The sequence below is a fragment of the Phalacrocorax carbo genome, chromosome 4 (assembly GCF_963921805.1).
Source record: "Phalacrocorax carbo chromosome 4, bPhaCar2.1, whole genome shotgun sequence".
Taxonomy (NCBI): domain Eukaryota; kingdom Metazoa; phylum Chordata; class Aves; order Suliformes; family Phalacrocoracidae; genus Phalacrocorax; species Phalacrocorax carbo.
Window position 1 is genome coordinate 51,587,253 of NC_087516.1, and position 16,404 is coordinate 51,603,656.

The 16,404-nt window shown below is 37.3% G+C and overlaps 1 protein-coding gene across 8 annotated transcripts in view; it reads left to right on the forward strand.

Moving 5' to 3' along the window:
• Positions 1-16,404, forward strand: part of CCSER1 (coiled-coil serine rich protein 1) — a 733,964-nt gene that overhangs the window by 176,207 nt on the left and 541,353 nt on the right. For all 8 annotated transcript variants that reach the window (XM_064449956.1, XM_064449958.1, XM_064449955.1 and 5 more), the window contains exon 5: positions 634-754. In XM_064449956.1, the coding sequence (XP_064306026.1) occupies positions 634-754 (121 nt within the window). The remainder of the gene's footprint in view (positions 1-633; positions 755-16,404) is intronic.

A 16,404-nucleotide genomic window follows, 5' to 3' on the forward strand; every position in this document is an offset into this window, starting at 1 on the left:
TACACCAACTCTTAATTCAGCTTTTATTTGGTTCATAAAGGTACACCTTGGCTGCAAAGAAAATATATACCTTCAAAAACTGTAGAAGTCATAACTGCTAAGTGCTAAATTACTAGTGACACTTGCAATTTAGAATTTATATATAACTTTTAAATAAAATAGTTGTCTGTTTGGAGGTCGGGAACTTTTGGGTGTTCATTTATTAGTGCTAATTGAGCCAGATGCTCAGCTGAAATACATGATCATTCTTCTAGCTCTAAATATCATCTAAGTCATATTGTCCAGCATAGTAATACAGAGGTAATGTGTATTAACGGAAAGCATGAGTCAGTATATCAGATATCACTCCTAGACCATTTGGATTTAGCCTTTTTGGATCAGTGATGTAACGGTTGAAGAGAAAAAAAAAAATCTCTAATCAGATTTTCTCAAATTTATTTTCTTACAAAGTGCCAAGCAAGCACTTTAGGAAATGTGAAAAAGAATTAAGTTTTCATTGCAGGTGACCACAGTGAAGTCTGATTAATCATTTGCATTTTTATCACAGTATAACTTGATTTTTTTTTTCCCTTTAAACATTTAAAATACAGTCTGAGTTCACTCTTTAACACTGAATTTTTTTTATCTTTGCAGTTTGCCGGGAAGACTCATACCAGTCGATAGTCTCATGTGCTGCCGTAGTACTTACTCCTGTAGAGCCAACAGTGGATACAAGAAAAAAAGAACAGACCATAATGCCTGATGTGTCTAAACAGTGAGTTATTCAAATAACATGATTGTTTACAAAGTACAATTTAAACCCCAGGCCAGATTCTTTCTTGTGGATATGTGTACGCACCTCCTTGCTGGTTCATCAGGGGTTACACAGGTGTTTCCAAAAGTAGAAATTGGCCTGAGGCTAGGCTGCTTCTTTTGGTCCTTAGCCTACCTTTTTTACAAGGCTTTTGGTAATGAGGTATATAGAAGGAATGGGCATTTATATTCTGATAAATTGACTTTTTAACAGGCTTAATAAGGCAATTCTTTTTGTTTAAATAGACCTTTCATTCTTACACAGTTTTTCTAGTCTGTAGTTGATTTTTGGAAAGAACATAATTCCTAAATGCTCTGCTCATCTGAGATATTTCAGTATTTTTCAGTTACTATTTTACTGCTTTGCTATGAGATATGATGGCATCTTCAAAAGTGTGACAGTGGTCTTCCAAGGAAATTCTATTTAATTAACTAGACTGTGATTTGATACCTTGCATTAGATGAGAATCATAACCACTGCATGCGCAGTAACATTTGTCTTGCAATACTAGGCAGGATGGTTGCTTCTTAACAATTGAGTTCCAGTTGAGAATGCAAAGAACTTTTTTTCATGAAAAGAAAGAAAACATAACAGTAATGCTTTATCACAACACAAACTTGTGATCTGTGTGGAAGGTAATTAAAAACATGACAATGGATAATAGAACATCAGCATTGGTCCGTACCATTTACATTTAGTTTTCCACTTTTGTGCGTATATACAAATTCAGCTTTGCACTTGTCTAGGAAGTCCTAGCTTGCATGCCTATTACTGTTAGAAAATGAAAGCATCTCCCCACCTCCCAAGGAAACCCCAAAACCCAAAACACCACTAGTGGGTTAGATAAGATGGGATGTGACCTTGGTACAGATCTATGGCTTAAGCCTATATCTGACCGTGGCGACTTTTTCAATCTGGTGATAAACCCACTTCATGTAGTCTACCTGTACTTAAAACTTAACACAGAATATTGTAATAATACCTAGATGATAGCCAATGACTTACTGTTTGAAATACTGTTAGCATCTAATTGTGTTAGAGTTTCAGTCTTATGGTGCTCTGAATACTAAGGGATTGGAAGGGCAATGGGCTGTGAAATACTGTGCTGAAATCCAGAATAATTCCTGTGGTTAGTTCAAACAGCATAGTACATTTTTGTTTTCTTTCCACTAAAAGGCAAGCCTGCACTGTTGTTTGTTTGGCTTTTTCCTCTACTATCAGCAGTTTCAACATTTTGTGGTGCCTTATGTATTCAAAGTAAGGAAACGCCTGTGTCTGTTTAGCATGTGCTTGAAAGCTGAATGGTGCCACTTGCTAGATTTTTTTTTTTCCTTCTCCTTATTGGTATTAGCAAGTATATTAATCTGCTTTCTGCTGTGCTTGGTTTTTAAAAATTTTCTCCTTTACAACCTGGCTAGTGATATCTTCTAAGCACATGGACTTAAATCTTAAATCACACTTGTCTTATGTACTCAGAGGTCTCAGAAACATGCTCTAACCTCTGCTACTCTTCCAATTTTCACATCTAAAAATATGACTTGTGGCTCTGGAATTCTTTCAAAAAGAAACAAGCTTGTGCTTAAACAGATTGAATATGTTTGAACTTCTTGACATGAAACAGCATCATTGTATTAGTATCTTTAACATTTCTTACAAATGTATTGGAAATAAAGCAGGAACATCGTGCTGGAAAACTTTTGCATATTGCTGGAGCAGGAATTCAGTAAATATTGTAGAAACCTTCAAAGTAATTGTAGAGGGGTGAAAGCTTATGGCTTCAAGACAATCTCAAGTATTGTGAACCATCAGCATACCTTTCACTTCTCTCATTTTACCCTGTGCTTTCTACATGTAGATCATTTTCCCCATATCCAGTTTTAATGGAAGCAAAACAGATCCCAGTTCCTCTGTCTAAATATCCTAGCGCCATCTGTCTCCAATGTAAACATGAAGCATGAGGAAGCCCTTGGCACATGTTGAATTCCATTGACTTGAGTGCAGAGTCTGTGTGTGGGCTGATCTGCACAGGTGAATTCTAATTATTGGCGTTCATAATTACGTCTATGGGAAATAACATTGATGGTTTCATTTTTGTGCTTATCTTTCTGTACGTGAATGGTTTTGTCTTGTTTGCCCCAAAATTGTGCATATCACAGAGGGCTGAGTGGTGGCCAGACAAGGGGAGTTTTGTAAAGAGAAGTTGCTGCCTTCAGGGCCTTGGACAGAGTATGTTTAGAATAACTAATGTTTTCTAAAACTACATAAGAAAGCAATATGTAATCCAAACCAGATAATTTATATATGAATGATAATAAGATGTTAAACAGTTAAAAATAACTAGAAATAATTGTATTGTAAACCACAGGAGAATTAAATTCAAGACCTTCAGGACACAAGCAGCTGTGAAGCCTGGGTGGGGAAAAAAAAAAGCGCCTTTAATGTGACTTGTATAATATTTGACTAATGATGTTATTTTGTCTTAGAAAGAAACTGTTTAGTGGCTTTAAATAATGTACTGTATTTGCTTAATGTAATTTTATTGTAAGCAGCAAAGAATTGTGCCAGAAGTGGTAGCAGCAAAGCTTAATGATTCTTTGAAGTGTCAGTGATTAGATGTTATCAGGATTGAAGGAATAAATGGCCAATTTTTTTACCCTTGTGTTTTTTTGGAAGCTCAAAACATGTAACTGGGAAGCAATTCCTTAGTGATATCTAGGTAATTACTAACTGTTGTGTGTTGTGCACTGGGCAAAATCCCTACCTCAGTCATTCACCAGGAATGCGTTTGGCTAGGTAATGTGATAGCCACAAAACAAGCAGAGAAGGCTCTGGCCAAGCAAACGTAGCAGCCTGGGAGTGACATCCCCATCCTAAGCATAAAGGAACCTGTTTGGTGCAGCTGTGTAGCATCTGCAGGAGGAAGATGAAGTCCTTGCTAGGTGCTTTGGTCATTATTCTGCATTGCCCTGAAGGCTGGTAGAGTACGAAAGGGGTTTGCTGCTTTTCCAAATGTAAACACACGTTTTGGAAGGGGGGAAATTCTCTGTTTTTTATAGGAGAACAACGTGCAAGACTTGGTGTTATCTGCACTCGGAAAAGCATTCTTTCGGTGCTCAGCTGGCAAAAGCAAGAGCAATCTTTTGTAGGTCTTGTCCTTCAACCCCATGACAGACTAATGCAGAGAAATATATAGTCTGAATGTCAGTGTGAGGTCAGGATGAAAAACAAGAAATGTGAGCTCTACCTTACTTTGTCCTCTGGGCCCTCCACTTCGTCTAGGATGTTGCATTAACTTTGTTATATTTTGTGGAAATACAAGACTTAAAAACCTCATGCTTTCTTAACAGTTCATGTTATCCAGGCTTCTTTGTGTTGCTGTAGTGATAAATCAGTCAGTTGCTCTCGAAGGTCCCCAGATGCTAAAACAATTTGGACATTTTGAACAGTATATTCCATTTGCGTAGTCCTAATTTTAGTCCTTCCTATCTGAATTAAAATATAAATAAATCAGCTGACAGGACAGAGCAATGACATGAGGAATCCTCCCTTCCATTTCAGGTTCTTACCAGGGAGCATGGGAAAGGGGGCATGGCCCGGGGAACTAGATGTTATGCTTTAAAACCACTTAGCTTCAGCTTCTCTGGCCAAACTGTCAGCTGAAAGCTCACACTGTGAGGTGCAGCACGGAAAAAGAAGCTTCTTAGACACACTGTCTCTGAGCAGACAGTGTTCTGCTGTGTGCTGTTCGTGTGTGAACACAGAAAACCATTCATGTGCTACTAGGGCTTGAAAAAACATATAGTGAAATTCAGGTGCATGGTTTTTTGAATTTGAAGTTATTTATGGGGTTTAAAGTTAAGCATGTGTTTATGTACTTCATTTGGTTGCTATCTTTGGATATGAGTGCCCTGCAGTTTGGAATAGTGGTGGCAATATGAAGCCCTCTGAGCTGGCCAATTTAAAGTTGGTTTGTGCATTTATACTGTAGCTGCTGTCACATTTCTGATTTTGATTTTTTTTTGAAAGAGATTATTTGCTGTTAAATTGTTTTTAGAGCTACAGATCTTGCTATGTGAAACAGACACAGTAATTTGCCAACTGTTTTCCATGTCAGGAATATTTTCCTGAGCTTTAGGGGAGATTTTCTGATGAAGATCCTAGGTAAATGATAGGACAAGGGGTAATGGTTTTCAGCTAAGAGAGGGTAGATTCAGACTAGATACAAGGAAGAAATTTTTTACAATGAGGGCAGAGAGACACTAAAACAGGTTGCCCAGAGAGGTGGTGGATGCCCCAGCCCTGGAAACCCTGCTCATTGCAGGGGGGTTGGACTAGATGATCTTTAAAGATTCCTTCCAACCCAAACTATTTTGTGACTCTATTTTATGATTCTAAATTCTGCAGCTCCTTTGGCAGTTGTTCAGACTCTTAAGAATCAGGTCAGACTTTTCTTCTGTGAAATCCATGAGTGGTCCTATGTAGTGTGTCTTTTCAATATTCTGTTGGTGCCAAAGCTGTTTAACTTTCACCTTGCAGCTGTACCTACCTGAGCAAGATTCTTATGCACAAATTTAACTTCAAACTTCAAATACAGGAGAAGGCTCCTTGGAGTCACAGTGGCTAGCTGAGTGCTTATTGAGGGGAAACAGGATGGCAGGTGGGAGAATTACAGCTTTAATGCCATTTTGTACCGCGCTGTTTAGTACAGATACTCAATTTGGCATCTAAGAAGGTTTCGGTGCATATATAGTCTATATTTGTTAGCTGCAGCAAGTATATTCCAAAATAGGAGCTTTTTTTCATTTCTGTGATCGTAAAGTTGTAAAAATGTAATTATTACATCTAAAGATGCTGGTAATCCTTTTTGACTCGTTGCAGCCTTGCCTAATTCCTTTCAAAGGGAGTTCAAACCAAGCTGATTATATATTACTCTTCACTTATTTCAGTTGCAGATTTTCTTTTCCTTTTATTCTCTCCCTCTCTAACTTTCTGTGTTGTTTTGATAAATCTTGGGGAAGACATTTTTTCCCTCAGAGTGACAGTGTTGTTATTTTATCTCTATAATTTTTGGTGCTCGTTAGTGGTGACGTGAAGTGTGGTCTCTAATGCAGCCAGGTTGTAGGGTGGTGGTACCCCACTGCAAGATTTTTGCCTGCTTTGAAAGTCCATTCAATAAGGCATGTTTTTGTAATGTGAAAAATGAATGCTTTTCAGACTTGTTTGGACAACCTGATAAAAGATGATTGAACTGTTTCCATTTCCTGGATAATCGGGATGAAGCCCTATGAAAGCACGTGTCACTCTTTGGGTAGTACGGAGAGTACAGGGATGCCCAGTGTTGCTCTGGAATGACATCAGTTTGAAAGCTGCGATTCCAGCTCATCTGAAAAACAAAAGACACATCAGCTAAATTACAGTATACTTTCCACCATAACATTTTAGTGATAGGTAAGAGGTAGAGGAGGTAGAATTTATATCCATTTCTTTAAAGCAGGTACTTTGAAATCGTGTAAATAAAAGCAATATGCTTATGCTGTCAGTGGTCAAACGCACCATTAAAAACACTTCCTGCGCTAATAGGAATCAAATACATTTCCACAAGGGCCAAATATGTTGCCAGAATTGCTTGACATGCACGGGTGCTGGAGGTCCTTCTTGGGGAACGAACCAGGCCTGAGTCTCCTGAGGGTGTTGGCCAGAACGGTGGGGTGTGCATGTGTGGGTCCGGGTCCCACCCATCCCCTCCACGGGCTGCTTTCTCTGCTTCATTGCACCACATCTGCTCCCAGCACCTCTGAGGAGCACAGCTGTTCCTCCTCCCTGCTGCTCGTGCTCCTCACAGGACCCTGCAGCCCCCCTACTTTATGGTTCTTTGCTGGCGGATGTGTGGCTCTTTCTCTCTGTAGATATAAGAATGGCTAAAATATTAACGTGTCTCACACAATAAGAAATTTTGGTGCTCTCTCTTCTCACACCTGTGGAAACTAGTCAGGAGCGCTGCCTGTCTCTCAATGAACAGGACAGATGCAGGTATTACGGTGAGGAGTATAACCTACCTTTTGTGTGACAGGCCACCCGCAAAGGCTAGAAATCACAGTGGATGTGCTTGGGAAGGTAATGTCCAAAGTACGGTAGGATGTTTGATTTACTTTAGATCCTAGTGAACCAGGTGAGTTTTGCATGTTAGATATTACTATATTTAACTAGGATATATAAAAGTCTTCTGAGGAAACATGGGATGAACCGAATATATCTTCATGATAGATGTCAGTTTCCTTTGATAAAGTTACGCTTAACGAAACAAAGGTGGCTGTGTTTGTGCAAAAGCAAACCTTTCTTTGAAAAATATTTTCTTCTTGATTTGTGAATCTTTAATCTTTGTACTGGCATGAAGAGCATATTAAAAATATGTAACTCTGGCTATCACTGTGCAAAGAATTAGTAAGTACTCAAAACATACTAGAGTAACAAACAACAAATTAACTCTTGTTTAAAAGGCACTACTAAGCTGTTACATTTAATTAAAAACTCATTTTTGATTATTCTGATTCCCTGTCCTCCCACAATAAAACAGAGAAAAAGCCAAACTGTAGCCCATGGCTGTAACAATTCCATGGTCTCCTTGTACATCCTGTATTGCTTTTTGCACGTAATGGGAAAATGAGTTATTTTGCTGTACTTGTGTCTTCTCTGAAATGGGAAACATTTAAGAAAATAGGAAAAAAATAATATTTATGCTTTTATTGTATGCTGTTCCCTAACCCTAACTAGTTAAAACTCCTACCTGACATTGCCTCTTGTCTCAGCTGCTGAAATTGGTAACCTCTTTATGCTTGCTTTGAGGAAAATCAAAACAATAAACCAGACTCTGATGTTTCTATTTTATCCTCTGTGTCTGGCCAGTGCAAAAATGAGAATGATTTTGTACAATTATAAAATAAATAACAGTTGTGCAAATGAAATATAATTGCACTGAAAAGCAAATATGGAAGAAACTTTGTATCTGGTTATAGAATGGGAGTATCATCTGTTCTCACGTTCCTTCTTGGTCACAGCAACCAGCAATTTATAGGAGAGATCGACAGGAAAACAATCTACATAAATATTTTAAATATCCTAGGCAATTGTTTGCAACCAAAGGATTAAGAAGTTATATACAGCTTAATTTGATCTTTAGTTGCAAATGTTGAATAAGCTGTCTTTTGAGAGCTACTAACTAACTGTAATTACAGCACTTAATATTTTCAATATTTTGTAATTCAAGTCCTGTCTTTTCCTGTGTGGCTGTGAATAATGCAGGAGGCAGAGGGATGATGGCAATTGCCCTATGGAGGAAAGGAGTTATGTAGATTTTACTACAGCCCTGTCAAGAAAGCTCCAATCCTTTGCAGATACGGTCACTGTTTGGAAAGCTGCTTCTTCCCTCTGAGAGGAGACTTGGCTTCTAATGGACAATTGACCATAAGTGTTTCAATCACCGCCCTTAAGGTATTACTGATGTGACGGATCTTAACTGCATTTTATGAGAAGATATAGGGATGGAATATTAAGCAAAGGTGCTTAGTGAGGTCACTTTGAATCAAAGCATGGAAAATCAAGAACACTATAGCATTTCCAAGTTGAGATAATTGTTGTAACTTCAAAATAAGACTAGTGCATTGTTTCATTTGTAGCTAATCTTTATTAATAAAAGAAAATTTAGGAAATAAAGATACGTAGGGAGGATAGTACAGCTTTGCTGAAAAGTGATGTGTCTGAGCACCAAGTGGTGAAAATTTGTATAGAACTTTTGGAGTGAAAATAGTTATTGTAATTGACATTGGCAGAGAGTATGACCAAAGCTGACTTAAATGAATGGACTGTACAAACAGTTATGACAATGTGGTTATAGTGATCTGGAATACAGTTTTCCCCTGCTTCTGCAGCAAGCAATGGACAATATAACTGCATCAACGACTACAATTTCTTAACTAGACCTGAAGTCACTGTAAGAAAAACATTGTCACCGAATCACAGTTACCTTTAGAAAACTGGTCTGCCTTAGCCTGAAGCAAGAATAAAATATCACTTTGTTCCATTCGCATCCCTAAACTTATATACCGTACTTGATGATACCGTAATGTCATTTTGGTTTTGGCCATTACTCTAATAAGAATGTCCTTCAGAGTAAGATTATCCATTTGTGTATCAGACCTGAGACAATTTTCTTTATTCCTAAATTATATTAAAAATCTGCACATTCCCATGCAATCTCCTTTTCTTTATTCTCTGTGAATCATCATGTTCTCCACTGGACACTTCTGCACTAGTGGAAACTTTAGTTGTCTGATTTGTTCGTCCTTCATGTCCAGAAGTTTCCCAAAGAGAAATACATCAAGATAAGTTATTTTGCAGTATTTAATTAGAGATCTTATTTGAAAAGATGCCAGTTGTCACCCAGATAGATATATAAAGGCTTAAGATACACTTGCTTCAAGAGTGGAAATTTTGTCCTGTGTGTACAGCAGTGTCTGGAAGTTTCTGCTTTATTTACATTACTGAGAAGTATGAGTCAGACCACCAATATCAACCGAATCCCAAAGTGGCAGCCTAACACTCAGCAACCAAGAACTCTTCTAAGCTAATGGCTTAGAGTAATCATTGCAAAATATTCTTGGCATATACGTTGTAATTAGAGCAATGAGCCATAAGATACAGTTATGACTAGATAGGACATTTGTTTGAATTTGAATTTTGTGCTGAGATTTTTATTGTGTGATGAAATGGGAATGATTACGTGTATATATATATCTCAAGACGCCTTAACCTCTGGAGCAAGTCTAAAAGGAGATGTAGTTGAAGTAAATAAAATCTTACCTGGTGTCTTGAAAAAGGATGGTTACTGTAGCAATGCAGGCAGGGATGGTTGAGAGGTTCTAGGAAGCTGAGCCACTGGAACAGGCTTAGGCAGTTGAACATCAATTATTTTATCTGGAGATGTACATCTGAAGAGTTGCTGTTCTAAATTGTTGCATTAGTCACTTACAGTGTTTGTTATTCTAATAAAATTTGGTGTTTTCCATTATCCTATGTGGCAGCTGCCTAAGCCCTGTAGAGCATACCCATCGTCCGCTGGGAGGACTGTACAAAGCCACTCGGACATAATGTCTTTTTGAGCCAGGGTTAGTTGGGCACATGGAAAATGACTCACTCTTTTACTTGGGATTTAAAGGAAAAAAAAAAAGTTCCCTGTGGAGACAGGCTTCATTTTCATCCAGCTGAAATTCATGTCTGACAAACACTCAGAACAAGCATCGTTACTCCCTCAGCTTCATGTATTAAAGAAGATCTAAAGTTTTTATTTAGCAGATACTTCCTGAAGGGGATGAAATAACTTGATTTTGGGGCAGCACAACAAAACCTCAAAATAAATGCTGTGGTCTGACTGTCTGGTCTTTTTCCTCATTTCAAAAAAGCCATTTTTATGGTAGTCTAAGCGTCAAGTTAGTTCATCTGCATTTATGTTGTGTAGTGGTTGTTAGATTTGTATTTTAATAATCAGTTCTTGTACCATTCTGCAGTACTTGGGAAGGCAATGTTACATCCCATGGTTAACCTTGATGCCCAGTTTTGTCTAAGGAGAATTTACAGTCACTGTGAGACTTCATCAGTGGAACATGCTTTTAAAGTACAGAACTAAGAGCTTTGGGAGAAAGCCCATTTAATCCAAATAAGGAGAAGGAGAGAAGTGCCAGCTGCGCCCATTTATTCCTTTCTTGTACACTAGTATGTCCAAAATCTTAAAGGGTACAGAAGTTATATTGCTGTAAAATTGGGGCAAAAATATTTGGTAAACTTGACTTCTTTGACTCAAGCTTGCACAAAATTAAGTGGAAGTGCTTAGCCTTAGGTAACCGCTCCAGAAACAGAATTATACTTTCTGGTATGCAAAAGCATCAGCAGTCGCTAAACCATAATTAAAGTTCTGTTTGAGCCACAGCCAGTGGTTGTATTTTATCATCTCACAAGGACATTAAGGCAGGTTCGGGTCCCTACTTTTGTGCAGCAGAAACATCGGTCTGAGGCAGCTTTCTCTAAATGCTGAAGAGGCAGGGGGTGGTGGCGGAGAAGGGACCAGGGGACAATCTGTTTTGTAATTTAGAAGTCTGTGGTGTTTGTGTTGAAGTACAACCTCGGTTCTTACAAATTAGATTTCAAAGCATAATTGCAGCTCAAATATAAAAATTAATCAACTATGTTATTACTTGTGAACAATTAAAGCATCATAAAATGGAAAACAAATATGAAGGAAATGTGCTTGTACATGTAATGCTAGGATTGCCAAGTACTTAATTTGGTTAAACAAATGCATTGTAGATTAAAACTACAAAAACCAGATCAGGTACATAGCAGAGATGTATTTGTTTCACAGTAATTTAATTATATCTCTGAAGCATAACAAAGAACAACATTTCTCGGTAATTTCTTTCTGCCACTGGAAGGTGGAGGAAAGAAGGGATGTCAGGGAAAAACTGTAGGTTTGCATTTATTGGTTGCATGGTATAGGTATTGGACTACACTGTGCTGTTTTACAGCTCACTCTATGCTTCCAGTTAAAACATTATGAGGTACCCTTGTGAATCTGATCAGTGAAAAAAACAACAGTGTTTTGATGGTGCCGTTACTGCTTTTATTGAGGGTTTTTCTAGACCATGTATTTTACAGAACATTCCTAAAACCCATCATCCTGTGCCGTGGCTGTATTAGGGTTAATTTTTTTTTTTAGAAAATATACTACTCTGAGTCATATTATTGTGACTTAGTTTGTTCCAGCAGTATTCCTATTTAAGTTCGATCAATGTACTGCTTAAAAATATAGGAAGTGCTTTGTGATGCTTCAAGTTGATATATTACCTGCATGCTAGAGGAAATGAATTATATGAAAAAATATACATCCCTGCGTGCTGTGATTCGCATACCATCAGTGGGATTTCAATTTTTATTTCACAAAACTAAATGGGGAAAGATGCTCCGGAATTGTGCGTAATCTACATATTAGTATTTCTTAGAGCAAGATTTGCTCTGTTTTGCAGGGTAAAAAAAAGGTATTAGAGAATGGACTGAAATAACTTTAAGAACAATCTCCTTACCCGCAGTTCCAGCTCCTTTTTTTATTCTTACTCATTTTTTCCTGGAGGTAATGAAAATATGGAAGCAACATCCCTCTTACTCCTGTATGTGCATTTTCAATGTATTTAGGAATAGCCCTGGGAGCAGGGGTTTTAGCAGCCCATCAAACCCTATGTTTACATTGGGTATTTGAATATGTTGTGATTTACTTGCATGGATTTGCTGATAGCAGAGGTGGAGGGCTATGGCTAAAAAGGTGAAGTTGTGCTGTTGCTCTTTCTTTTTCTCCTCTTTGCCCTCCTGGCTTTTCCAGTCAATCCAGTGGCTGTGTTGGCCATGACGTGGGAGATATGAGACAACTACGGCATTAAAAAAAAAAAAAAAAGGCAAGCTGGGAAATGGGGAGATAGGAAGCAGAGGAGATAAAAGTGAAAGGACACTGCATCAACACATTAGGACACATGCAGCATTGGTGCAGTTGGATTGAGACATAAATTTGCAATTATATTGCAATAAAGCGAAGCTGTAAAGACAAAATATTGTGCAAAGCAACAGTGAATTTAAGATAGCTGAATGCTGCAAAAATTACCCACGCAGTTATGAAGCAAAATAAAATGAATGAAGAGAAATAAAAATTCTTCCTCCTGTGCTCCAGGAGCAGGGTTAAGCTGTGTTATACTAAGGAGATCGACTGGCCGAGCTGCTTTTTATTAGTAGCAGCCACAGTACCCACCATGTAAAAAGTTTACTGATGTTCTTGAGGTAAGAATAATTCTGCTTTTCTTTTTCCATGCCATACCTAGTGCTTCCTGCACTAGGTTCATTTACTAGGTCTTTGTGGATATGGTAGGATTTGACTCCAATTATTTTGATTACAAATTGTTTTGCTTTTGGTATATTAATCCTGTCTTTATCATTACACAATGGAATAGTACGTAGCTTTTGTTGCATGTGAAAAATATTTGCTGCTTCTACATTGATTAAATACGTAACAGCATGTATTGCAAATATATCCACCCATTAATAGTCCAGATTTAGAGCTTCCATCGCAACAGCCCACAGCATCAGCTTGTGTACAGCTTTAATAAATGCCTCCAAAAAAAGAGGAGGAGGGAAAGAGGCCAGTGCTTGCATCATAACTGTGAGGTACATATGCATCAAAGTATGACATAGGCTACAACCTGCAGCTTGCTCTCTGCTTTTTACTCCAAGATCAGCTGTTTCATATGTTCAGCAAAACCCCCAGGGGATTCCTGGGATGAGCAAGACACATAGAAGGAAGGAAAGACATATAAGAGATTACTGGGAGTGAGCTGTTGGGAAAAATCAAGGGAAGCCCAGGCAGGGGAAAAAGAGGAGTAGCTCTAAGGTAGCCTTTGCCATTTTTTGATCTGTCATGGTTATGACCTATATGTTTGGTAAAACTGTCTATCTATCTTTGTACAGAAAGCCTATGCAGTATTTACCCAAAAGTATGGTAATGTTTATCTAACTGTTGTACTGACCTACTCCTCCACCCCCAGCCCTTTATTCAAACTTTTTAATATTGTTTTTTTGTTATGTCCTTTTATATATTATACCTCTTTATATAGAAATTTAGTATGTGCCCTGGGTACTACTTTGGAAGATACTGAGTTGAAAAGGACCCATCTCTCCTGCAGTAGGAGTAGGAGTAGGAGCAGAGGTGACAGGGACCTCAGATCAGAGCCACAAAACAACCTGGAATGAATGTTATGAGAACTATGAATGAAAAGCTTTCTGTTACTTTAAAATACATTTCTTGTGGTTTTGATTGCATGAATCTCATGCACACAGTTTAAAGCCAGAACAGGAGAAACAGAAGTCCTTTTTGACAGATGAACTAAGTGGTAAGGTGATGCCAAGTTTTGTCCTACGATTGCCCGCTATTAATGGCTCTGTATTTTAAGTCTTATTTTTGTAATTTTATTTTAATCTTAATCTAATATTGTAATCTTATTTTTTATTCCGTATCTGGACCTGAACAAATACAAGTGATTTTTATTTTTGACTGGAAAAATTTATATGTTCAAGATAAACACTTTCAGAGATGGATTTTTCCAGACATGATCTGGATAAACATTGCTATATTAATTATTTAGTGTCAGTTCTAACAAGGTGTGTTACAGCACTCTAGAACACGCCATGTACTTCCATAGGTAAATAAAAACCACCTTGATTTCTTGTCCAAGGAACAGTGCACTCTGTTTGGGATAACTAATGGAGGAGCTATAAAATAGCATTCACGGGTCAGTGAGAAAGCACAAGTGTTCTGAAGCAGGATTACCGTATTACTTTCTAAATCCTGTGCTGGCATTGTGGGAGCAAACATACATAAAAACCCCATACATAATATATTTTACTTTAATATCAGATGGAATTGGAACGAGTAATGCAAATATGATGTGTAACAGTAAATACTATTTGTAATTGTTTCCAAGTTCTCTACTCTTCAGCTGTGCTGCAGTTTAAAATTGCACACTTCCATTAAAATTCAGAGAATAAATACAGTGCTTAAACAGAACAGATTATGTTATTTAAGAAAGCTTAACTAGGCAAATAATCATTCTTCGTTTATTCTCCCAGAATTTACTTCTGTTTTTTAAAGATGCCACCTAAGACCAGGAATACATGTAAAGAAGTTGGAATTCAGTCCAAGTGTGTTACGGAAGGGAGTCAAAAAGCTGAGCCATAGATCAGAAAGTCTCAGAAGGGAATCGTATCCCCATGCAGGTAGGGGATTTTGGTATGAGCTCTAGCAAGGTTTTGTTTATCCTCATCTTTGAAGTTGAGATGACTAAAATTCACCTGTTCAAAAGAATACTTAATGCTTCCAGCTTTGTATTGTCTACATACTTATTCCTGAATTATTTTTAAATGTGATAGTATATAACGGAATACACTAAGTGCTTTAAATTCCAAATTATTGAAAGCAAACTTGAATTTATAACGAATGCCTGATAGACTTCAGGGAATCCATAATTTAGATGGCAACAGAACACACTGACTACAGCTACAATAACAGATTATATTTGAAAAGGCAACAATGAAATACATATAATAGAATGGTTTTTGTTACTATGGGAACCGTTAAAGAAGGGTTTTTCATCATTACAAACCACTGTGTGTATACAAGAGAAATTATGTTCTTCTGAGTCAAAGAAGCTATGAAAGGTTTCCAAGAAAAAGACTAAATAATATGAAATGTTTGAACCAAAAGCTTTTAAATATCTCTGAACAATATGTTGGTGTTTTTGTGTTCCCTCTTCCTGCTTTCCCCCTGTTTTTCTGCCACTAATTTTCAGAGTTAGGGACTTTGAGTTGTGTAGCAAAAAGTGCTTTTGCAAAGAGGATTAGTGGATGAAAGAGCAAGATGGATGCATTATTTTATTTCTGGGGCCGTTTACAAGAGATCTAATCTATCTCACAAGTCTTACCCGGGTCAGGGCATCTGTACTATAGCTTCACGCTCTCTCTGGCATACTTTTCTCTTTATTCTCTCAACCTGGAAATAATGAATTCACAAGCTAGAGGGGGAAGAAGGTGAGAAAATTATCAGTTCTGATTTTCACTAAAGCTTAAGTGCTTTCAAATAGGATTGCACACACTTAATAATATTGCTAAGCCAGGTGTTTAACTTTTTTAAAAATTTATTTATGGCTCTTCACATTGTCATCTGTACCTTAATTTTTAAGTTTAGATTTTTTAAAAGAAAGAATGTCAGACAAGATTAGTACTTATATCATCAAGTTTGCAGTAGAGCAAATATTAAATAAAAGCATTTAAGGCATCTTTATACTTTATCTAAATCAGAGTTTTTGTTTATTGGGGAGGCTTTAAAAGCTTAATCATCAGGAATACCGAGTCCTGTACTGAAGCTGGCACAATCTGCAAGAACTGGGAACATCTGAAGTTTAGTCCTTTGGAGTAAAGGAAACTGTAGCTGAAGCCAATTAGGACACTTATATTCATTATATGACAATGAATTTGAAGAGAAGGTTCTTTGATTTTTTTTTTTTTTTAAAAGAAATAAACTCTCTGGAAGATATATTATCAACTGTTGTTTAAATATGTGTTAAAAAGTACTGCATTATTTCTGTGTATATCTCTCTCAAGCTGCAGATACGGAAATGTGTTGACATTGAACTACAAGCCAGCAGTTACGTAAACTCTGTGAAATACGTCATCTAATTTTCTGGGCTTACTTGTAAAGTGAGAGTGCCTACCTTTTGATACGAAGTACCATACAGCTTGTTTATTTTTAGTACTGAAGTAAGAGTACTGTACATTGAGAAACACATGTTTAGGGCACTAAGGATACATACTTAAAAGTCTCAACTCCTTTCGTTTTGGATGTAATATTTGTTATGAGATTGACATGCAGCTTTTTTCACAGCTGTATATGAGAAAAAAGAAAGACACTATTGTTGTGGAAAATGCTTCTGTATCCTTATTGAGAGACCCAGGACTAACTGACATATATG